Raw genomic sequence first — 26393 nt, 5'->3', positions numbered from 1 at the left:
AAAACATAACAAATATTACGGTAACGCAGTGCAAAAGCTCCCTAATTATAACAAAGAGCACTGAGGATGAAATCCTCAAAGTGTTTGAGAAACAGGAAATTGCAATAAATATATTTCTTTATATAACTCGATCGTTGTTACAATGAATTAACAAGCAACTCTTAATAGAAATGCCAAATAAATTTGAACTTCACTTTGTAGAAAATACAACTATAGAACACAGTGCTTGAAGCAAGGGTTGGCAAGCTCACCAATTCTGTAACAGGAGAAAGAGGTCTGCAAACGGCCAGACCTGAGGATTCAAACCCAGGACCTCCCAAAATCTACACAGACACTCTACCACAGGAGCTGCCTGGTCAGCGTCAATAGACCCAGTCCAGTTCTGCTGCATTTCAATGCCTTCGGAGAAGAATATCTTACAATACAATTTGTTGTATTGTACTGGGAAGAGGAGTACATCTATAGCTACATCATCATTGTTGGGGAGTACATTTATCTTCATATCATTACGAAATGTTGGTGATGCGGAGCTTACATACACCAACATAACTGTGAAGGTGTATTTTTGTACGGAAGATTACTGGAGCAATAAACCAGAAATGATTTGTGACCATTGTTCAGGAGTTGGTCAACAATATGTCTTGCAATGTTATACTGTTGTGCCAAAGACATATATGTCTGTCATATAACTGGTTCGTGCTCTCACAAGAATCGTTTCCAGGAGAGACAGTAACATGGCATAAGTCTAAACATACATTCACTGTAATGCTGAGGTGAAAAATTCCACTAGCCAGACACACAGGGCTAGACAGTTTCATGTCTGGGCTAGTGAAATTGTTTTCATATAGGTTGGATGAGAACAATTTTTAAAAACCTACCTGTCAACTAGTGCTGAAATTGAAAAAGTATGTTGTGTTATGATTGTGTGATATACCCTAAAGAATATACCCCTGGTAATATAGGTAATACCACCAATTCATTATTTAAGGAATACCAATGCCAATAGCCAGGTTTATTTTTGGGTGATACAATAAATGCTGAAACAGCTGTGTGGATCCTTGAAGCAGTTTATGCACACATTGTTTTCTGTATGTCCTGTAAAACTCCAATCCTGGCTATTCCTTATAATTGATTTTCAAAGGCATACAACACTAATAGTGCAAAGACAATGTAACTATTACTTCACTTCTGTTAAAAACAAAAACAATTTGGCATATATAGTACAAATTGTGCTGTAATTTCATTGCCGAGGAGCCTTCAACCAATCAGAAGTAAGAATTCCAATACTCCACCAAAGGACCCAACATTGTGATATATGAATTAAGACATTAATTTTGGTGATGTGCCTTCTTTCTTTAAGTTAAAGGATATAAGTTGAACAAGAGATTCCAGAGGGATCTTGACGCCCACCATGGTGCATCTTCATTAGTTGTAAGTTTGATCTTTTCTCTTCTTTTCTCTTATTAGTTTGATTGAGTCATGTAAACAGTAAATGCACCTTGAGGTAACCATTTTGTTTATTCCATCAAATCTCAAATGTAAACATGCACAATTCAGGACCAAGAAAAACCTACGGAACAAAATTGAGCAAGATCTTTCCAGTATTTCCTGAGAAATAGTGAAAACAAACATTCACTGTCAAATATCCAAGATAGTTGTTGGCAATTTTGTTTATCCTAACCATCTCAAAACTGGACATGCTAAATAAAAGACTAAGAGGAACGTTAACCTACATATCAAATTTGAGAATGATAACTTAAGTACTTCCTTAAAAATAGCGATAAATCAAAGTACTGAAAGTACTGAAAGCTAAGGCAAAAGATATATATATTATTTTTGGAATGGAGAACAAAATAAAGACGAAGTTCCCATCATATTGTACAGAAGGATTTACTGTTAATTTGTTATGAATCAAAGTTTTATGTAAAAGTGTACCACTGTGAAGTTATTCTTCTTGTGTGTACAGTATATCTTTATAGGTTTGTCAGAAGAGTGGTACCAAGTTTCCTCTAGAATATATCATTTTAAACCTTTGGATAATTAATTTGCATAGGAATTTGGAATTGCTTCCCTTTGTCCATACAATGTATTTCATAGAACATTAAAAACTGAAACTGGCATTTACCCCTTTGACCAATACCTGATTATTTTAAACCATTGAATAGATTATGCACAGATTGTGAACATCTTTGAACTTTGCCTTTGTTGTTGAATAAGATATCAACCCTTGCCTTATCTAACAAAGTTACTTGGCATAAAACCATTGACCAATCAGAGTACAGTATGCTAATTAATTAGGCATGGATTTCACTCAACTTTGAACTTATCGTCTAAGTTTGTATATTGATCAATATATATTCAAGCAAGTTATCTTGTAAAGTGTGCACATCGACCAGGGTTGGCATGCTTTTTAATACGTGTGAATTTTGTTCAAGTTTCAATTTTGCATCAGTCAGTGTATATTGTTACAGAACAATATTTATAAGGATGTTTACTTGCCGAAACTAAATTGTGGATAAGCAAGTGGATTACTGCTACCTATAAATTTACAAGTCTCTCAATAATTTTGAAAAACTTTTAAATAAAGTGTTTTACATATTCACTGCAGTGAAAAGGTCTCTTCTTATGAAAAATGGAACTATTTTGAATCTGTGTTCCCATGAACAAATAATATAAAAAGCACTCTAATTCAATATGATACATTGTTGTATGTTTCAATATTGAATAAGATAAACAAAATATAAACATACATACTCACACACACACACAAGATTAGGAGAGTTACATTATTTTCCCTCTATTTCCATTGCATAAATTCTTCACAAAGAAAACAACAACTTTATAGCATATGTTCAGCTTTATCATCTTCATAGGCTAGCATTTGAAATAAGATGCACATATTAATTTCAAATACATTTCAAAAGAGTACTGCAAATGTACCAGCTAGAACACATACTATGTTATTACAGTTGTCATGATTGTTGGTTTCAGAACTGATAGCATTGTGCAACAAATGTTGACAACAGGACTTATTGAAAGTTGAGGTTGCTTGTGTATATGCAAACAGGTAGTGCATGATTTAATGTTGAGAATGATGGATCAAGGTTTATAAAATTTGGTTTGAATACTTAGTTAGGAATGCACTGACAATTTCTCTGTCACATGTACATGAACAGGTTGTGAAGCTGTAGCCTTCACCTTGACTGAATGAAATTGACCTTAAAACTGTCTTGAACAATTGATGTATGAAATTTAGAAATGAAGTTTCAAGAAATATGGTTGAAAACTTAAGAAATAATTGCTTTCATTGACATTGATACAATCTTGTGTGCTATCCCTCTCATATATCACACAAGATTTAATATCAAATGTTGGACACAGTAAAATCGAGCGAAGTTAACAAATATCAAGTTACATATTATAACTTTTATTTTATTTTATTGATATTGATCATAAGCATTGTTAAAAGTACAATGTATACCAGGGATCTTACATTTCTTTTACTACTTAACATTTGCGTTGACTTTTAATTCATTGGACAAAAACTAAAAGGAAGCCATGACCAGTATTTCTATCTTTAAAAACATACTTTTAATTTTTTTTCCAATTTGCTCCCACCACCCATAGTGTTATATTGATCAAAACAAACGTTGTTTCCAACATTTGTGCCCTTAGTCAGTAGTGGGTGTTCAATCACATTCATCAGGGTTTCAGCATCAAGTAGGGGCTGTTCAATCACATTCATCAGGCTTTCAGCATCAATATTCACAGATTCAATCTGTTCCAAGTAAAGATCACTGACTTCTCCATTAAGGAAAAGTTTGCGAGGAAAGCATTTGAACTACATTTGAACTATTCGCTGATGGAAGGATCTGTGGACTCGGCTTTCATGTGTCTGAGAGAAAATGATTTAGTCAGAGGTTCCTCCTCTATAAAGTAACTGACAGATTTCAAAATGTCATGTCACTGTTGGTATAGTTCTTGCAGCCTTTTGAAAAAGTTCATGAAGTCCTCAAAGGTATGAGAGAGTTGGTACAGTTCCTATTTCTCATCCTCCTTTCTCCCATCAATAACCATCCCTGTCTGTTGTAATATTGATTGCTTTCCCCCCCTAAAATAGAACATAGTTACCATATAATTTCTGCACCAGCAATAATGTTTAGAGATGATATTCAAACAAATAGGAGGCATAGCAATATGAGCTTGTATAGTGAGAAATAAGGCATTAAAGCTGAGGAGTTCATTAAAATGTTTCAAAAACATTTCAATAAGTCAATCTCTTTGGTAGCAGAACTAAATATAAACAAAATGTACATTAAATTCAACTTATAACAGCACATCATATGGGGGCTTAAGACATCTAATTCCTTAGGTGGTAAAACATGTGTACATAAAAAGGTACCAGTAAAAACAAAACAAAATTAGTTTAAACACACGCACTTAGATATTCACGGTTTTCATTAATACAAAAGATGAAGCAGAACATCACTCTCCCCTGGTTGTTTCCATAAAGAAGAAATTAACCAGGAAACATGGAGATGTCCATTGCACTCCTTTATTTTGCTTACAATGTGCAAATGTGCCTACTATGTGCTAATAAGCTTTCCATGTTATGGTTTTGTTTTTTATGTGCTGTATGCAAATGTTCTAAATGTGCTTAAATTACCATGTGCTGATGTGCTTACCGTGTTCAATGTGCCTATTAAGTGCTTTCCAAGTGATAAACTCTTTTTCTGAGCTTACAGTATACTACATGTACATACATGTTTTTATTTTATTTTTCCATGTTGTAATATTTTGGTCTCTGTTATTATACTCATGTTTTGTCTTTGTAGCTTATGTTGTATGTTTTGCAAAATGGACGTAAAATATATATTTTTGTATCTTGTACGTGCTCAAGGATTTTATCTGTAGTTTTTGGGACTATATATAGAAAAACTTTACCCCAGTATGAGGAATTGTTTTACACATTTATCATAAAACAAGTTATGTTCAGATTTCAGACAGAAGATACTCTAAAATTGTACAACTCAGAAAAGGTTGAAAAATATTTATAGTTCATTTTTTTCTGCTTAGAAATATTTAATCTCTAAATTACAAATGATAACTGTTTTAACAGGTCTAGTTTCCGAATTGGAAACCAAACCCTGTCTGACCTATAAATGATCATTATATAAGGCCAATTAAAAGTTTAAAACAAATATTGAGTTTATGCTAACCCCACAGATACTGGACACACTAATAGTAATATGATGTGTATAAACTATGATATATTATACACACTATACTTATTGGTGTGTTCGACACCAGTGTGGTTAACCAGACTTATCTCAGATTTGTGTTCTACAATACCCTTAAGTTTTTATATGCACTGTTAAAGTCAGAACTCCTGCTCTATATTAGCGCAGTAAAGATATTTTTCAAATTAACAATAAAATGCCTAGCTAATACATACCTACCCTATTTTTTTCTGATAGTAGAAACACAAGTAATTTGTTTGGCCTAATGTTTCTGTCATTTCATAATATTTAGAACTACTATACTTGTTTAAGTTTCCAAAACATCAAGTAGTATAACAATTGAAACTTCAATGAAAGCCAACATCACAATGAATCTAATAATACAATGTTTATAACATGTTTTTTTTTAACTGAATGAGAAGAAATGTAAGGCCAAATATCCTCACAAACAACGCTTAAGTGAAATCAGTTTGCAACTAAGCAGTTCGAAAATTTTGCAACACGTCTGGAGAAAGACGTTCCTCGTGACGCTGTAATTCACTAGAGTAAAACGTCCGTTTATTATGTTTGTTTTTGCATAATAACTGCTATACATACCGTAGAAGCACCTTCCTTTTTGTCATCGCCGCTGACAACATGCGCCATTCTCTGCGGCTTCGGCCGCATGCTTGGCCACAAGTCACCGAAATCGGGATACATAGCCTTATTTATGAATCAGTAGTAGGTAAACGTTGCAGAAGTGTATGTATATTGTTCATTGTCAATGCTGCTTAAACAACATGCCTAACATTAAGTCAACACTCGCCTGCATTTTCGTCTTTTCCGCTTCGCGTTGCGAATGATGTCTAGGCCTACACAAAACGAAAGTAAAATGTGCGCATGTCTAAATGTAAGGGAGATCACTCGTGTTTTCCCGCAGTATATGTCTGAAATCATTCCGAAGGTGTTGTTGTTTTTGTGTATATTGAAATAAAAGAGTCCTGTTATATGGTAATACTTCAATAAACGAAAAACACAAATCACACCAACAGACATATAAAATGTAGGCCTATCGGAGCATATTTTCGTTTCTGGCTGAGCTGTAATTAGCGAGAAGGCGATATAAAAATGCAATAGCATATCTTATGATGAAAATAGAACAAAATGATAATACTGCGAAGGTAAAAAAAGCCTTCAGGTTAGAATACCAATATGGAACTAGAGAAGGACAGTGGCTAGTTCTAACATGATTCCCGGTCTCATCTGCCCCGGCCGGTTGATCCCATTTTAGTTAGGCAAGCCTGGTGTGAATCACACGGAGGCGATTTTAGAATTAATTGACAGGATCCGTATCCATTAATAGGTTTGTAATATGAACTTTTTATGTTGATCTCCTACATAATTGTAAGTTATACTCCGCCTTATATTTCGTTAAATTATCAAGTTTACGTAACAAGTGCAAGCGAAATCCTAATTGACTGCCATGTTGGAAACTTCCTCAATCTTTCCGATATAGGTCAGACGTCTAAATATGGGTGTCATGACCAAATATGGAAATTGTAGTAAACATGACCGCATCAGTAGTAATACTATATTTGGCCGTGAAGGCCATATAAGGAAACGGATAACATCACGCGTGATCTAACATGGCCGTCGTTTCTTTTTTTAGAGTTTTTAGTAAGGATTTGTTATTTTAACGATGAACGAATATGCAATATTTTGATAACATTATAATCATATGAAGCGTGAATCAGATATATTATTACTGATTAGCACTTTTGATTATCCTCAGTTAGTTGGAACAGGACCGCTTCATAGCTCTGACCACGCAATATATAATTGTAAACAGGGACGTAAATGTCACCAATTTTAGCCAATCACAGGACAATATTTCCGTGTAAAGGGTTAATCCAGCGACAGTTCCAAGAGTAAATACGAAGTTTTAGAAGGATACTTAGTTCTAACTAAGAATAAGATTATATCCAATGACGTTTGAGTGAACTTGAGTCCGTGGTAATGGATTTTATTTGCAGTTTGTTTAGTATTACTAGAAGGTGACGTTATGTCTCGTTTATGAATATCTGAGCTCATTAACTGAAGTATTTTTACCGGAAGTTGCGTGTAGCATGCATGACCTACATTCAAGTAGCAGTTCCCGATTGAGATAAACAGGGTGCATTTTCAATAAGAATACGACGTTGTGATAAGATCATATGTTCTATAAAGAAAAGTAATGATATTTACAAGCCATTCAAGTGCATTTGAGTCCAAAGTTACGCATAATAAAGACAGTAGGTCTGGTATATGATTCAATTTAGTACCAGTGACTACCGCTAGAGGCCGTCTGTGTGAAATCGACATTTATGAATATCTGAGCTCATTAACTAAAGTAATACCAATAGCTGGCGGCTAACGCCTTAGCTAAAAACCTTCACTGTCAAAATTCAAGATGGATGCCTGTTGGCCATTTTGTTTATCTGATCAGTCTCAAAAGTAAATATGCACAACTAGGGATCCAGGGGAACCTTCATATTAAATTTGAGAAAGATCCCTTCAGAACTTTCTGAGAAATTGTGGTAACAAGAATTGTTTAAGGTCGGAGGATGGATGGAGGACAGACGACGGACCATGGACAAAGGGCAATTTGAATTGCCTGTGATGGTGGGCTAAAAAAGTCTATTATTGGGAGAAGAGCCAAAATTTAAGTTCAGAGTATCTTAATATTATATTGCTGGTGTCAACAAGTCATTTTTGTTAAAGCACTTCTGGTGGTCTGACAAATCAGTGAAAAGCAGCACCCAATATATAATATTACAAAATTTAATGGTTATGAAAAAAATTAGTGGTTAAGTCATGTTTTTCTACTCATAGCAAGAGCTTGATAAGATATTAATTTATAGTCTTAAGCTTTTGAATTGACACAACATGTGACCTCCTAGCAAAAAATTGCTTTTTTTTGTCCTGTGGTAATGAATGCCTAGCTGTGATATACAGTTAATTAGCCAATGTTATACTTGTTCAAGCAAACTTGCAATGTCCAAGTTAACACAAATAGAGAATATATGTTCAGTTGGAACACACTTTTTTACAAATAGAAATTGCATGTGGTCATGATACTACCACTAACCCACATATAATGGGCTATAATTACTACAGAAATGGAATCCGGACTGAAGAGTTCTAGTTGGGAAGAAAGATAACCTTATACAGTTTGTGGGAAGGGGATGGCCGATGATAAGTATACGCCAACAAAATGGATTAAATCATGTACATCAGATTTACACTGTATCATTAATAGGATGCTGCTGGATTCAATATGTTTGTTCAGAAACTACAAAAATCAACATTTTTTGAAAAGTCATACAACTTAATAGGTAAATACTGTAACAATCATCACTTCAGTAAACATGTAAATATTTTGACCTTCATTATGACCTTGCAATCCCCACAATAGAAATACCTTTAGATATATATTAACCAGCCCAGGTCAACATTAAAGGATCTAGGTGTCTGTCCTACCTTGCTGTCAGGGTTGATAACTGTATATGTTCAGAAGTTCAGAAGAAAATTCCACTGTTATATGATGTGGGTCAGTCAGGTTGGGGCATCAATGGTTGCCTAGCATCAAATTTGTTTGGCTGTAGTAGTATTGTGTATTGTAGAGCATCTCCTCACTAGAACCTTCTAGCTTCTGTAATTCTGTGTGTGCCAGCAATCTAAAAATAGAATAAATTTGCTACAGCCTTATCACTGCATGGTAAAAGAAGCCAGTGCAATGACCCCAACAACAAAGTGTACTCATAATTCTTAAACATAATAGTTTAGTTATTTTAACACTTCATATATCTTTTTTATCACATACTGTACTGTGTTATCCATAGTCTCGTTCAACCAGACTATTGTTGCCTGTGAAGCTACGCGGAATAGAGAGTCTGATCAAACCCAGTGCTTTCGTTTTGTGACATCAAAATGAGGCTTAACGAGATTCTGGTAAATTTTTTCATTTGTCAAAGGTTGACACTTTTTAACTTTTGAAGTCAGAATTTGAGTGGCCCAAAATTACATTGAATATTTTAATTTATTAAAGAATTACCTGTTTTCACTATTAACGAGAAAAATGTAAGAAAATGCTTCAAAAAGAATGATTTCATGTATTTTTGTTGGATATTTTACAATAATTCATGAAGCTAAAAGTCAAGCCAGATAACCTAAGTGAGAACTTGACGGTGTTTTGAATGGTGCACAGGTAAAATCTCACTTGCTTTGCATGCTTTTTTCCAACTTCAGTCAGCCTTGTTGGCTTTGTGCTTAGTTATGATTTATTCAATGGAAATATATGGCATTATTCTGGAGATTTGACACATTTTCTTACATTGTTCTCGATAAAAGTGAATACACGGTTACTTCAGGAATGCATGGATAGGTAATTTTTTTCATTAACTTCATTATTCATTGAAATGTTTAATGGCGTTGACATAACGTCCGGAAAAGAAAGTAAAAACACTGCCCTCTGGTGATAGTAATTTTAAAACACTGTGTTTGACCAGACTCTTGAATTACAAGTGATCAAGTGTCTGGTTGAACGAGACTATGTTATCCAGTGAATATATCCATGTCATATTTTTTTGCGTATTAACCCATGTAATATGACCTATCAGCCATGTGATTGGTTATAGTTTCAATTGTTTCAATTGTTTCAATTGTGACGTCATGCTAGGACAGTTACATGACGTCACAGACTTACACACTGGAGTCAAAATGGCGGCTTTTCACATTTCAAGGTTGCATGAAAATTGTCTTTTTACACAAATAAATGCCACAAATCTTGATTATGTGATAAAAAGGATCTTACAATCCTTTTCATTTCATATGAAATTTATGATACTTGTCATAAATTTTTCGTTTTAGCTCACCAGAGGCTCACTATATTGAAAAATTCTTAAGACTCGTTTTATAAATCTCATATGAAATGGAAACTCATGTAAGATCCTATATATATATATATATATATATACATATATGCACATGTCATACAAACAACAAGTATTTAAGTAGCATCTGACTCCAGTGTAGGACAATTCCTACTGGAGCTGACAGTTTAATTTTCTGGTATGGTATCTCATCCTGACACACTAGACTTCAGAGCACCAAATACATTTTCACTCCTTTATAATATACAGCTTTACTTATTATCATGAAAAATGTGGGACAAAGAACAGTTATTAAAAAATTTCAATTCGTATGCAATTGATGGCTTGCTTGCATCTTTTCATTTTGCACACAGGGGCTTGGCTGATTTTGAGTAATATATGATGCAAATCGTTATACTTTCGATTAATAATAAACTTAATATATACACACCAGTAAATATATAATACACATTTTAAAACCTTATACAAATTGAGGGTACCAAGGTATGAAAATGGTATACCTCGGTACCCTCAATAAATACCGGAACCGAAAGTATTACGATTTACTTCATATATTACTCAAAATCTAAACTGAGGATTCCTATTTTATTGTGGTTTGAACATGAAATATGTCGATGGGCTGTTTAAAACAGTTAAACAATAGTCGTTGTGAATGACTGTTCTTTATGAACCCTTTATATTTTTAACTTCCTTTTCCTGAACATCTGTGTTTGCACCATTTCGGGTCAAAGACAAATACAGGCAAGTTGTCTCATAAACGCCTTTACTTCTTATCTTTTTGTCTGTTTTACCATAGGAGCTTGAAGTTCTGTCAATAATGAATAATAATAGTAATACAAAAAATACCCCTAATATGCTTAAAAAATATTTTACTATTATTATTATTATTCATTGACAGAACTTCAGGCTCCTATGGTTTTACATCTGTTTTGCAAACATTTAAGGCATATGTCTACGGTTTGACACATTTTTGTCTATGTAAGACAAAAATGTGTCAAACCGTAGGCATATGCCTTAAATGTTTTCTACATTTTCCGATGACAAAAAGATATAAATTCATAAACCTTTTACTCAACAACTTTCTCATAGCCTAACCTTCCAGGCGTCTCCGAGGGAAGTACGAAACTAAACCGGATACACAGTATATGCTAGCTTTACCGGTCCAGCCTATCGCAAAATGGCGTCTTCATTAATGTCAAGAGGCTTTCGCACGTTTCAAGTTTTCACGAAAAATACGAAAATTGTTCGGACATGTCCACTTCTAAAGAATGTCAGATGTGTTAGACTATATACAAATCAATCATCTAAAAGGTACAGTATAGAAATGTCCATTTATCTTTGTTTTTGTAAGCTTACATTAAAGCTAAGGGTCACCTCACGTAAGGCCTACGTGATGCAGTTCACGTACTCAATATTACACATGTACATCTCCCGTGATATGTCACGACAGACAATTCGATTAATTTGATTTGTTCCATGCATCGAAAACGACAAAATGAATTATTACATATGCACCTAAACCCTAACACATAAAAAGAGGGCAGGTATTATCCTCGTCCTGTCGTCTGTTAATACACCTATATTCTGATATTATACAAGAAATTGTAGCAAAGCTGCTGGACACCAAATCTTTTTACGAAAATGGCTTACTGACAGTCCGTCATTTACAAAAAAAAAACATTAATACCTTTTGTCACAATTGCAGCGATTTTTGCAAATATTTCTTTTGTCAGTGTACCTATTTGACTATTTTGAATAAAATATCATTCAACCATCTTCTAGGTTAAAGCGTCAATCGTAGCTCCCCGCCCCTTTTAATAATAGTTATTACTTCTCGAGACTGCTATGAAGACATATTTTGCCACAACGCTGTTTTTTTGGTTGTCATCACATATTTCTTTTATACAAGTGAAATAAATATATCGTATTGAACGGGAAAACCATGAAATTTTCTATTTCTTACATTTTTTTTTCACGTTTCGCTGCACAAATATTGCGACACATTTTTTTTTCACGTTTCGCTGCACAAATATTGCGACACCAGAAGAGCGCGGGAGTGTGTAACATAGTTTTTGACTACAAGTTGTAATGACGTCATGCTTGACAACAATACAGAGCGCCATTTTGAATGGGTTTTCACTGCAATTTTGCCGTTTGCTAGTATTATCTGGTAAGATTTCCAGACACAAATATATTGACTGTGTATAGTTATGTAAAAACAACAAGAGGCCCATAGGGCCTGTATCGCTCACCTGGTTATCTAAGCAATCATGGCAAAATATTCTCCAAATGAGATCCAAGGGAATATGCCAGACCCCAAGGCCAATCCTTGTAGCATATCTGTATTAGATTTTTCATGCCCAGCAATTTTATGTATGGTTATGGTCATGGGGATCTCAACTGTTTCCAAGCTGTGACTCAAAAACTAGGTCCCTAGGGTTGTGGCCAGACCCCAGGATCAATTCTAATATCGTGACTGCATTTGTCTCTTTTTGCCCAGCATTTGTATATATAGATTTTGGGTGGGGATCTCAACTGTTTCCAAGCTATGACTAAGAAACTAGGTCCCTAGGGGTTCGGTCAGACCCCAGGGTCTATTCTAATATCATGACTGCATTCGTCTCTTTATGCCCAGAATTTGTATCTATAGTTTTGGGGTGGTGATCTCAACCGTTTTAAAGTTATGGCCCATGGACTATGTCTCCAGGGTAGGGCCAGACCCTAGGGCCATCCTGGAAGAAAATGGGCATTCTTCTCTTTATACTCAGCAATTTGTATATGTAGTTATATGGTGGGGATCTCGACCATTTCCATGCAATAACCCTTTTTGGCCCCGCCCCTCCCCCCCCCCCCCCCCCTTGGGGGTCAGCCCCACCATTTGTACAATTTTGAATTCCTGCATCCCATGATGAGTGCTTTTGATTAAATATGATTGATATCCAGTGCATAGTTAAACAGAAGAAGTCATTTGTAGCAATATAGTCAAATTGCCCCTTTTAGGCCCCGCCCCTCAGCCCCCTTGGGTGTCAGCCCCACCATTTGTACAATTTTGAATCTCCACCACCTAGGGATGCTTCCAGTAAAATATGGTTGATATCCATCTCTTAGTTCCAGAGAAGAAGTCGCTTACAGCAGTAGCTAAATTGTCCCCTTTTTGCCCCGCCCCTCAGCCCCCACCATTTGTACAATTTTGAATCCCCACCACCTAGGGATGCTTCCAGTTAAATTTAGTTAAATTCCAATCTGTGGTTAAGAAGAAGAAGTCGTTTAAAGAAATTGTTGACGGACGGACGGACGATGGACGCCACGGTATGGCATGAGCTCACCTTGGACCTTCGGAGCCGGTGAGCTAATAATGTATGCAGCAAAGGTGGACAACACAACCACTTATTCTGCTGTCACTTCATCTAACCTTTAAACTGATTGGACAATACTTATTGAGTGAAGTTTTTACTTGTGAAGATATAATGTTCTGTTTATCTTCACTGCATTAATGATGTTTTTATTAAATAGAGAAATCATGATATTTCACAAGTAAACTGCAATAAAGATATGTTTTTATTAAATAGAGAAATTATGATAAGTCACAAGTAAACTGTAATAAATATGGATACCATAGGGTTTACCATCATATTTTTGTAGACAGTATGCAGCCTCAATTTCCCAGAAGGCTTTCACGCATGGGGAAGCACCGGAAGTGGACAAAGTGTTTACAGATCAACCCCTGCGACGCAAATCGCAAAGTGCCGCTTGGGGGGTTTCAATCAATCAAACCCGATTATATTAAAGGTTTGACAGACGAGGCTAGTACCTCTGGTTTGAGGAATTTCCCTGTTACAAGGACAAAAAAGGAACATTTAATTCAGAGGTCCTCAAAATGGTGTCAATTGATGCCTGAGGAGGGTATGGTACTAATAAATACCCGGCCTCCTCAGCCCCTTATGACGACGCAATATATAAAAAATTCTCTCTCGTCATCAGAAAGCTACGTTATCGCAGCTAGGGTGAGGGTACCAAAAATGGAACTCTTTTATGGAACTATTTTGCAATAAAAATGAATGGTTTGTATTCTCAATTGATATTTATATTCTTTTATGCATTTTGAGCAAATTTCATCTGCCTACCTCTTGAACATTGCTCATAAACTTATTGAAATATTAAAATAATGGACGGGAAAAAATCCCAGGAAGCAGTAGAGTGCGACAACATATGTATCTGATCATATTTCTTAACATGATTCATGGTTCATGGTGGTCGACATCCTCGTTAGCATAATTCCTTGCTTCTGTTGATGCCTCTTCATAGTCATTCACTTATTTACAGGTTGCACAGAGATCGCTAAACAACTTAATATTATATATATATTAGTTGCACGATGGTAAAAACTTGATTGGATGTTTGACCCAATGCTTATTGAGTATAGATTTAAAAACATTTAAGGTTGGGGAATCTACCTCAATTGTTGGGAGTTGATTCCAAATATTTACAATTCTATTTTTAAAAGCATGTCCTCTAATGTTGGTCTTATACCAATTTTTTTTCAGTTTTTTTCAGTTTTTTGCACACCTGGCCAGGTGCGCTTATGCTGTATTCCAGCGTCCGTCCGTCAACTTCTTCTTTTAAACGACTTCTTCTGAAGAACTGAAGGATCTAGGGTCATGATATTTGGCCAGTAGGTACCTGGGATGGAGTGCTAAAAAGTTTCCTCATTAAAATGACCTTGACCTACTTTTAAGGTCACAGGGGTCAAATATGTTCAAAAAATTCAAACAACAATATCCTAAGAACCATTTGGATTAGAGTCAATATACTTAGCAATGTTATGAAGACAAGCAGTGCAAATATTTTTCTTAATAACAGTAATGATGTCAAAGGTCAATTTTAAGTGCTAGTCAGGGATCAAATGTCAACATAGGTTAAAAGCTTTAACAATCTTCTTCTCAAGTTCCATAAGGCCCAGGGTCATAATATTTGGCCAGTAGGTACCAGGGATAGAGTACTATAAAGTTGCTTTCAAGGTCACAGGGCTCAAATATGTTGAAAACTTCAAACAACAATATCAGGGCCAAAGATCTAGAGGAAAAATAGCTTTTAAATCCTTCTTCTTCTTTAGGAATGACAGGATTATGTCCATATTTGGTCTAAAGCATCCTTGGGCGAAGGGGACCTAATTTTGTATCAACGATAGGTCTAACCCCCCTGGGTACAGAGGCCCGGGCGGGGCCCGATAGGGGAAACATAGCAAATTCTTCAAAATCCTCCTTTTATTTTAGGAATGACAAGATTTTGTCCAATTGCATATAAATATAACCCCTGACTAACCATGTATTACATGTACACTTCCAGTAACATCACCCTATTCTAACTTAAATTTTGCTTACATTTCCAGGTGAGTGATACAGGCCCTCTGGGCCTCTTGTTATAAATCATTACAGTGTAATAGCTAGCGGGGGCTGACAAGGGACATGTACTGCTTTAGCAATACTCAGTATGCTTGTTGATATTATTAAAATTATATGTCGGGTCCATACCTTAGATATACCTTGTAACCAACCATATATACTCTATATTTCAGGTTTCACCAGGCCAGTCATCCTACAAAGAAAGCTGCAATGATTGGTATATTTGGTGCGGCAGGAGTTGCCATGTTGTCAAATGAGAAGAAAGACATAAAGGCAGAAATTCTTGAATTAATTGAAAGAGGAAAATCATTTAATATCATAGGAGATAATAGAAGTAATCGTATTTTTGAATCAGCAAAGGATGAGGCTAAAAAAGCTTTGAGAAGGGGTAAAATATCAGAGGAAGAGAGAGATATACTGGTTGTAATAGCAAGCAAGTTGCTTGGAGAGCATTTCCTAGCAAATGGATATATAGATAAAGCTGAAGAATGTTTCATGGAAGCACTTGAATCTTACAAAAAGCTAGGATTTGACAAATATGATGACCCATCCTTGGAGTTGATACTGAGATTGACAAACTGCTTTGCTCTGAATGGCAGGGAAGTTGAGGCAAAGGAGAGCTTTGACATGATCATCGACACACAGCTTCGGAAAATAAAGGACAGCGAAACCACGTGTCCACTAAGTACATACCAGATCCTGTGGGCCACCCTCCAACTATATGGACGATTCCTTATCTTAAACAAGGACTACGACGAAGCAGAACGTTTGTTCTATATTGCAGATGATGTCATGCAGAAAGCAAGTGGGGAGATGTTCAGTGGGAGACAAGATATTTTGACAGACTTGGCTGGTGTCAAGATTGTCAAACAAGACCTGGCTGGTGCCGAAGCAACATTTGAAAAGGCCATCAAAATTGGAGAGAAAGGAAATTCGCCAGAGTTATGTTTGACTTATTGTTACATGGCAGACCTTGCAACAAGAATGGGCAATTTAGACAAAGCAGAAAAGATGTGTACAAATGGACTCCGATTAGCCGAAAAACTTAAAGACTCGACCTGTCTTAACAAAGCAAATCTGTATATAGGAAAGCTTCAAGAAGCAAGAACAAATAAAACAAAAAGTATGACCCAAGAAGATAAAAGTGATTAAGATTTTCACAGAATACGTGGTATATATTTATACTGTATGTTTATGTGTATGTATTTAAGTGAAAAGACTTGCAAGATGTCTGTGTGGTGGTGGTGAATGAGTTAAAATAAAACAGGAGTTCAAAACATGCACTCCGGAGAGCTTTTCACCTGAATGTATTTAGGTTCTTTAGAAAGATATATTTAGGCCAGAAAGTTTGTAGATAACAATCCACTAGCACTATCGCATCTGCAACGGGAATAATTGTTCTTAATGTATTGTGATTATAGCATCCTAGACATGGACATTACAAAAGTCAACACTTGATAATTTATGAAACGAGTAAGTGGAAATATTGTTATATTTAAACTTTGCAAAAGGAAAAGCGAGGATAAGATGTTACATTGACTTTTCATTTCTAGAGTTTATCATTGAAAGTACAAATTTTAATGCTGGGGCTGTTACACTTGGTTCATAGTTACAAATTATCAATTCAAACCCTACATTAGATATTTTCTATGAGGAACCTTCACAGGTGCTTTTTGTTTTGGACATAACTTGGACAAGTTGAAATATTGGGATCAAAAGTCAAGGTCACAATTACAAAAAAAAGAATTTTGCGTTCGCACTTCCTGTTATCAATCTAGTGTCCAAATTTTCAAACATATGTTAATGAAACTTTACGGGTATGATTGCCATTGACAAGTTAATGTGAGCTTCATGGTGCAAAGGTCAAGGCCGCTGTTATTAAAAATAGGGTTTTACAGAAAACGGATATTGATCAATCTATACTAGTGGCCATATTTTTTTAAACAGATTTTCAGGTAGCTTCATGCAAGTATGCCTTCGACAGACCTTAAAATAAGTTAGAATATTAAGTTATATCAAGGTCAAAGATACTAAAATAGAATTTACTGAAAATAGCTTGTTATCACTACATCGGCCAAGCGAGGGACAATATTGGGATTATTGAGCCCTGCTCACTTTCTTCGGTTGTTATTTTATATATGTATGTGTGTTGTTTTATGTTGCCGTATATGACTATATACAATTCTGTGATGTTGTTATATGGATAGAAAGATTTAAATTGCATGGATGTTGTAGATGAGGATAGGTAAAATGCTGAATTTATGGTTCCAAAACAGATCTATTAAATGCAGGTTGTTTATATTTTTGTGTGTTAATTTGAAACCTGTCTATATGTACACCGATCAAGAGACATGGGCCACTGATCGGTTGAGCTAAGACATACTTCTCTACTTCCATTAGACTAATTTTGATCATATGGTTGACCTGATCAAGTTTTGGTACTTTTTGGGCCAATTCAAATTAAGAAATGGCCAACCTAGTCTTTGATTTACAAGGTCTTTCTTTTATTTTTTCTCAAATTCAACCAGTCAATTCTTAAGAAACTTGTATGTTATGAGCTCACCAGACACAAAGGCCAAGACATTATATGCCGCAATACATTTTCCTTTCCCCGCCAACATTTCCGTTAGCTTACCCAATACTAGAGTAGTTCAGAATGGCTTACAGTGATAAACAGATTTTACCTATTTGGTACAAGCACCTCTGATCCAAATTGCTACCATTCTACAATCCAATGGGAGAAAAAGAAGCAAATCTGTAAACCTAAAGTAATGAAGCATTCATTGTTCCCTTCAGATTGTGTTTATGAAATGAAGGTTTTGATATCACCCTGCAGACAGGAATAGGCCCAATAGGAAATATGCCATTTCTTACCATAGAACAGTCCTACGATTTTGTTGTAACAGGAATCTGCAATCAGTATTTTCAGACTTATCATGATTTACTGCATTTACAAAATATGATTTTGTGCTTAGATTATATTTATTATTTTGTCTACCTAATCAAATGTACATATTGTGATTTATTCCTGTGGATGTTGTTATGTTGACAAATAAAACGGAATACTTTTCAATACAGCTTAGTTATGTTGCCGGATCAACTAATGATGAGCTTTGTCATCTTAAGGTAAATTGTCCACATTCAAAATTTATTATAAATTATAGTCTTTGTATTTAGAGACCACCTTCCGAAAGTCTATTGAGAAGCCTCTTAATGTTGTGATACAGGTTTAGTTAACATAATAATTGTAATCAATTAAGTGGTACCTTTACATAGGTAACCTCTTAATACAGTGATGCATGATTAGTTAACATGATAATTGTAGTCAATTAAGTGGTACCTTTACATAGGTAACCTCTTAATGTAGTGATATAGGATTAGTCAACATGATCATTGTAATCAATTAAGTGGTACCTTTACATAGGTAACCTCTTAATGCAGTGATGCAGGATTAGTTAACATGATAATTGTAATCAATTACATGGTACCTTTACATAGGTACCCTCTTAATGCAGTGATACAGGATTAATTAACATGATACTTGTAATCAATTAAATGGTACCTTTACATAGGTATAAACCTCTTAATGCAGTGATACAGGATTAGTTAACATGATAATTGTAATCAATTAGGTGGTACCTTTACATAGGTAACCTCTTAATGCAGTGATACAGGATTAGTTGACATGATAATTGTAATCAATTAGGTGGTACCTTTACATAGCTAACCTCTTAATGTAGTGATACAGGATTTGTCAACATGATTATTGTTATCAATTAAATGGTACCTTTACATAGGTATAAGCCTCTTAATGCAGTGATACAGGATTAGTCAACATGATTATTGTAATCAATTAAGTGGTCCCTTTACATAGGTAACCTCTTAATACAGTGATACAGGATTAGTCAACATGATTATTGTAATCAATTAAGTGGTCCCTTTACATAGGTAACCTCTTAATACAGTGATACAGGATTAGTCAACATGATCATTGTAATCAATTAAGTGGTACGTTTACATAGGTAACCTCTTAATGTAGGGATACAGGATTAGTCAACATGATAATTGTAATCAATTAAGTGGTACCTTAACATAGGTAACCTCTTAATGTAGGGATACAGGATTAGTCAACATGATCATTGTAATCAATTAAGTGGTACGTTTACATAGGTAACCTCTTAATGTAGTGATACAGGATTAGTTAACATGATTATTGTAATCAATTAAGTGGTCCCTTTACATAGGTAACCTCTTAATACAGTGATACAGGATTAGTCAACATGATCATTGTAATCAATTAAGTGGTACGTTTACATAGGTAACCTCTTAATGTAGTGATACAGGATTAGTCAACATGATTATTGTTATCAATTAAGTGGTACCTTTACATAGGTTACCTCTTAATGTAGTGATACAGGATTAGTCAACATGATTATTGTTATCAATTAAATGGTACCTTTACATAGGTAACCTCTTATTGCAGTGATACAGGATTAGTCAACATGATCATTGTAATCAATTAGGTGGTACCTTTACATAGGTAACCTCTTAATGCAGTGATACAGGATTAATTAACATGATAAAATTAATTCCTGGGTCCGCCCCTGTACAGGATTAGTTAACATACTAATTGTAATATTGTACCTTTACAGAGGTGACCGCCAAATAGAAGTGGTCTTGGGCAGGTTTGACTGTACTTATCTCCAAAGAACAGCTGACAATGTAAATATCCACTTCTTAGTGAAAATATGAGATCAATAAGTCAAGTAAAGGGTAATGGAAAATGCTGGAAACCCCTCATTAGGTCATTCAATTTGATTCATAAAAATCTGGATGATATGTGATCTACTTATGTATATGCATATACATTTCAGAATATTTTACTTTTTCATATGGATTTGGCTTTTTGCTTATGGCTTTGAATGATTATGATCAAGTTTGGCACGATTTGACCTTTTAGTAAACTTAACTTTATCATTGGTAGGGCTAAGATCTAGATGACACCACAATAAAAATGTTTTTTACATTTGGTTTGTAGTTTTTTCTTTCATCTACCTATCATCTTTTTCATCTGATATCCTAAATTACACAACAGCTGGTTGGATTTTAACCAAATGTGGAGTAAAGCATCACACTGCCAAACTGGATTAATGTTTTATAAACAAAGGGTATCTTATTATAAACAAAAGGTATCTTATTTTCAAGGTTCAATAATTTTAGTGAATGCTAACAAAAAATAATGCAAATGTCTTCGATAAAATTCATCAGTTTGGAAATATAAAATATCAAAGTTTTACTTTCTACACAATGAATGTATTAAGTGTGACAGAATTAAATGCGACAGAATGTAAGGTATATGTTCTCCATCAAAGGCCTATTACTAGGCACTGTTGACAGAAAGTAAGGTATGTGTTCTCCATGAAAAGCCTATTACTAGGCACTGTTGACAGAATGTAAGATATATGTTTTCCATTAAAGGCTTATTGCTAGGCACTGTTGACAGAATGTGAAGGTAGGTGTTCTCCATGAAAGGTCTGTATTTCTTTTATCTGTCACATATTGCATTGTAATCTCAACTAAACCAAATAACCTTGTTTTGATGAAGTAGGCCTCACAGACTGTGATTTATAACATATGGTTATTTGACAGTTAAATATGTAAAATTTAGTGCTTTATACCAAATAAAAATTATACCATAGCTACCCTAGTTTACATCACTCCCACACATGACTGAATGAGCTTTGCCATGGAACAACCACAAATTTATTATTGTGGTCTGTGCATATTGAGATGAAGGCTATACAGTTTATTCTAATGGATGACCTTGATCCATAGTATAGAAATCTACATACAAATTAAATAACTCTATTGCATATAAATCTATCCATACCAATTGTATTAATTTTTAATTCGTTTAGACTTGAATGACCGAGTCCCATGATGAAGTATGGACACTTTTTAACCATTTTAATTTTAAGGACATCATTGCTGAAAATTATTGTTCCACAGAAACCATTTACAACAAAGCAAAAATCCTTAACCCCCTTTGGGGCAAAATATGAAAATTACAACCAAATGAGTACGATTTGTCCATCCTGTGCAAAGCTAGGTGATTTATTATCTTTCTGGTCTAGTTGTATGACAACAATAAGAGATAATATTCCCTGTAATACAATATGGGTGACAGCAAGGACAGAAGCCCCAGTATTCAGCAATATATAGAGTGATCCCTTTCCAGCGAAAGGGTAATGACCCCAGATCCTATTAAGGGGTTAGTGTCTGAGGATTCATGCTAGAAAATAGTGGTCCTTACAAAGGAAAATTGACTGCATAGGTCCCAGCATTGAGGATTTGTACTAGCAAGGGGATACTGACCCTAATTCCCACCATGGGTTAATGTGGCCAAGGTCCCAGCTGTAGGATAGTGACATCAATGTCCTAGCAAGGGATAAGTGACCACATGGAGTGCATGGTCATCGACCAAAGGTTCTTATAAGGAAAGTGGCCATATACAAAGGGCATAGTGGTTCCAAGTCTTAATAAGGAGAAATGTGACCCGATCAAGGGGTTATTTGTTACAAACAAGAGGAAAGAGACATGAACATCAAGCTTAATGTCTTGTTCTGGTTATAAACTCATAATAAATCTTATTTTGCCAAAGATTTGGAAACATTTTGAAGAGACTTGAACCTGAATACTGCTTTCAATGTTTACATTTGACATTTTGATCGTTTGAAATGATTTAAGTGAGTAACAAGAAAGTTGGTTTGAGCACAGAATTCATGCTTGAGCATGAGAACGGTTTCATGAATCCGGGCCCTGATGTTCCTGCGTAGGAGAAAGTGGTCTCTACAAGGAGCTAGTGACCATTTGGTACTAACTTGAGTCCAAAGTCCCTGCATTGAAATAGTGGACAAAGTTACCCTCCTGATATATTGTACTCACTCAAAGGAGATATCGGCCTCCAGATTCCAACAAGGGGATGGTGATCTTGGCCCGTAGTTCATGAAACTGTTCTCATGCTAAAAACATTGGGTTCTGTTCTCAAAACAACTTTCTTATAACTTGCTTAAAATATGTTGCAAGATCATGAAGTCGAACCTAGATATTGAAAAAGGTATGCAACTACAAATGTCTCAAACATTCTTTTAAATCAATAACAACATGTAAATTTTACTAATTTATCACAGGGAACAAGAAATTGTATTTGTCACAGATCTCAGTTTGTGTATGAAGATGGATTCGTTACAGCCCCATGTTTATCCCAAACATGCATGTTATTTATTCAAATTGAGGCTACTTGAGGTTTACTCAAGTAGCCATATTGCTTGTCACTGTGTTGGAGTTGTCTAGGTACCAGATGTAGCAATGGGCACTGGGATAATATTGTCTACAGGGACCAGAGGGAGGCTGGATATGGTCCAAGATTCAAGTGGTGTCTTCATTGTCCATATAGAGTGACAAACATGCCACTGGGATAGTGTTTTTGTGTACAGTGATTAGAGGAAACATCAGAGAGAACCTCGGCTCGATTGGCTAGTTTGGTTACTTTGTCGGCAACTCTTGGCCTCTATGCTGATGTCGCTTGCAGTGACGAGAGGGAACCCTTTGTGATGCACAAAACTCGCAATCCGAGTGCTGATTCTTTGGAAGATGAACGTGCCACTCACATGAGACGCACCTTTGAAATTGTCAATAGAAACAGTTTGCCAAAACATGAATTTCACTACCCCATAACAGCTGTTTCGTCCTTTTAGGACTCGTCGATATTACTAGGGGCCAAAAGGATAAAAAAAAAAAAACCACTCTAAATTGTCTAAACACATATTCCCACAGTTCTCGTTAACTCGGAAATCTGCGTTCCTGTCCCTAGAGAGTTTACCGGAAACGGATAGCTCCAATTCTAATCAAATTGATCTCTAATCTGGACAAATTATCTTGACGTCAACTTCATCGCGGATATTGAATGCAGATTTTCAGACTCGGTTCAAGTTTCGGAAGACGACGGTAAAGCCAGATACAAGGATCAGTTAACGGTGTATCAAGATAAGCGTCATTCACGAAGTCATGTTCTGTTTATCTACAAATTGGTAAATCCTTACATTTTTACTGGCTACCAAAATGTTCGGAATACATAGGTATCTTATTTTAAAAGAAACTAATGACCATACATAGGCTACATCGAAATAATGGGCTTGTTCTTTGTTGTATACCGGTCACTTGACATGAAGCTGCATTGGTCATTAACAATGGTGTACAGAATGCGCCTAAGTAGGACGGTCAATAACCCATACACTAAATGAGAGACACGTCGATATTGTATTAGAGTTGACAGTTAATCAATGTTGTGTGCGTCACACTGTCCACCTTGCTATAATATGTACATACATAGACCAGAATATCGCCATTCAATTTATCCTCAATTAACATACACGATGCAACAGACGCTTCCTGAAGATACGATATTCTTCTGAAATCAACAGAAGTTTGCGGTGCTGATCTTGGATACTTAGCTATAACACAATTCCATCACGGAGACATTTGGCAATGGCCAACACTAATTTGATTAACTATGTCGGTGTGATGATCGTTCACGTGCTGGTAGTGTCACTCAACATTAAATAGGCCATGATCTTGGCTGGCATTGTTGCTGTGTACGTGCTTTTTGTCAGTGTATATTCTACCACGTGTCAATCATTCCACACATGAAACAATCGTCTATTGTTGTTTAAGTGGACATACATTGTGCCTTGATGTGGCACATTGTTTGCTGTGTTGGGCTTTGTGCTTCTACAAACTATGGAACGCCAAATTAACATATATTTAATTAAGTGGACCTGTCTCCAAATAATTGAAGATAGGTACAATTCAATTGAAGATAGGTTCAATTCGTCATATTTGAAACTATCTATAATTGAATTGTACCTATCTTCAATTATTTGGAGATAGGTGCAATTATCTTAATATATATTTTAATTTTGGCGTTCCATTAAGCACAAATGTTTTCATATGTGTTCTTCCCTTATTCGTATCTCTAGTCACTATTCCCAGCACAGGTACTAGCCTCGTCTGTCAATATAGGTGTATCGACAGACGAGGCTAGTACCTGTGTTCCAAGTCTCGCATTACTGAAAGATAAAATGGAGGTTTATTTGAACGGCAACAATGATATATATTGTGTCATATATAAGGATTGACCTTCATTTTGACGGCGTATACGGTAGTATAAATGCAATTGTCAACAAATAAAGTCCATGGTGCGCGTTAGCGCTCCATACAGAATGTTCCTGACTGAAACCGTCATTGGGATTTTTAAATGTGCCTCACGGAGGAAGTTTGTTTCCCATTGTTGTATAAACCAAGCAATGGCTGTCATCGGACTGTTAATTGTTATCTCGCTGAACTGTGAACGGCGCCATATCTGAATCAAGTATCAATCCGCAGAGCCGATTTTACTGTATATACGCTAATATACATCAAATGTGTCATCAAGGGCCACTATCAGAAATGACATCGTGCCTATTTTTCTCAGCAGTGAACACGTACACGTTGAGATCTTCTCCGGAACGATCTGTTTTACTAACAACGATCTCTTTGGCAGTGTGCACATTGTCAAGTATTCTTAGCAATAATAAAGGCTCTAGACCAGGTCTGCAAGCAAGAAGACCAGACAAAGAAATGGTTGCCAGGTATCAATGAACTCCAGGTTACGTCTTTCCAATATCAAAGTTGTGTTCAGATCTTCCCAATCACGAACTCGTCGACAGGTTTTTTTAAGTAATAATAAGAGCATTGGAAAGGAACTATCTCTACGGCGGCAGCTCCAATAGTTTGGGGTGCAAGCAAAGATTGCCAACAGCATCAGTAACTTATTTAAATAAGTTGACCTTCAGACGAGAGAAGCTTATAGAGGCAGGCATTAAATATGAGAACAGGAGTCAGACGAGACTGTTACCTTTCGCGGTTTCTGTTAGTTTTTGGCGATTGATTGGATTATGAGATCATCCACAGCACAAGCAAGGCATGAAATGCAGTTGACATCTTAGATGCAGCTTGAGAACTCGACTTTGTAGAAGACCTGCCTCCACTATCTCCACATCCGCAGATACATTATAAGATCCCACCCCTGTTGTAATGGCCTTAACAAATCAACAAAGGGTAAGACGAAGATCATTGAGGTAGCGTGGTGGCGCATTCACCGATCAGAACAATGTAGTTGATAAACAAGCTGTACAGAATCGAATATCAAGGCAGGAAAAACAAGAGTTGTCCTTCCGTTGTAGAATAACTGCAGATGAGCTAAAGTTAGGATCTTCAACAGCAACCATGAGTGAGCCCTGTTGTGTGGATTTTAGATGTGGAGAACAACCTATCATGAGATCATTGGGTAGGACACACATTATGCAAGACTTCAGCAGCACCACGAGACCTGAAACCCAAAAGGCAAACGAAAAGAGGGGTGCGGACCTGCATGCAGACACCTGGAGCCTGGTACAAGTGGACAGAAAAGCTTAGGATGGAGACGTAATGAGAATACTTGTCGACGGTCCACACACCAGGAGTGGTATTATACACAGATTTTCTCAGTAACAAAATCGTGGTAAGATTTTCCTTGCGTAACAAACTCAGGGTCAAACAGATTTTTTCTCAACATAGTGAATGAGCAGGTCTTCCTTATTATGAAGTGATGCTTACATGCAAGGATCCAAGGTAGTGTTTGGTCTACAGAACACGAAAACAATGTGCGCGCTTTCAAATAACGCACCCGTTGTCATGTTTTTTTCTAACGAAGGAAACATTGCCTGGAATAACCAACAAAGAAATACTCTACTACTTCATTT

General features: G+C 35.8%; 2 protein-coding genes across 2 annotated transcripts in view; one reads left to right on the top strand and one right to left on the bottom strand.

Annotated features, from left to right (window-relative positions):
- Positions 1-8935, bottom strand: part of LOC110449925 (b(0,+)-type amino acid transporter 1-like) — a 79717-nt gene extending 70782 nt beyond the window's left edge. The window contains exon 1 of the mRNA XM_021497096.1: positions 8739-8935. The gene's annotated coding sequence lies outside the window, so the exon portion shown is untranslated. The remainder of the gene's footprint in view (positions 1-8738) is intronic.
- Positions 8936-11306: 2371 nt separating this feature from the next.
- LOC110449924 (tetratricopeptide repeat protein 19, mitochondrial-like) lies at positions 11307-19303 on the top strand. The gene is made up of 2 exons (XM_021497094.1): positions 11307-11461; positions 15726-19303. Exons 1-2 carry the CDS (start codon positions 11328-11330, stop codon positions 16702-16704), a joined length of 1113 nt encoding a protein of 370 aa, XP_021352769.1. The 5' UTR covers positions 11307-11327; the 3' UTR covers positions 16705-19303.
- Positions 19304-26393: the final 7090 nt, after the last annotated feature.

This window comes from Mizuhopecten yessoensis, unplaced genomic scaffold, assembly GCF_002113885.1.
Source record: "Mizuhopecten yessoensis strain PY_sf001 unplaced genomic scaffold, ASM211388v2 scaffold4839, whole genome shotgun sequence".
NCBI lineage: Eukaryota > Metazoa > Mollusca > Bivalvia > Pectinida > Pectinidae > Mizuhopecten > Mizuhopecten yessoensis.
Note: the sequence above shows the minus strand (reverse complement) of the source record. Positions and strands in the feature narration are given on the sequence as shown.

Bases quoted from the DNA above. Each gene is read 5' to 3' on its own strand.
- LOC110449924 (XM_021497094.1), top strand. From the start codon at position 11,328: ATGGCGTCTTCATTAATGTCAAGAGGCTTTCGCACGTTTCAAGTTTTC. The intron at 11,462-15,725 runs GTACAGTATAGA...TCTATATTTCAG, and splicing joins ACAAATCAATCATCTAAAAG to GTTTCACCAGGCCAGTCATC.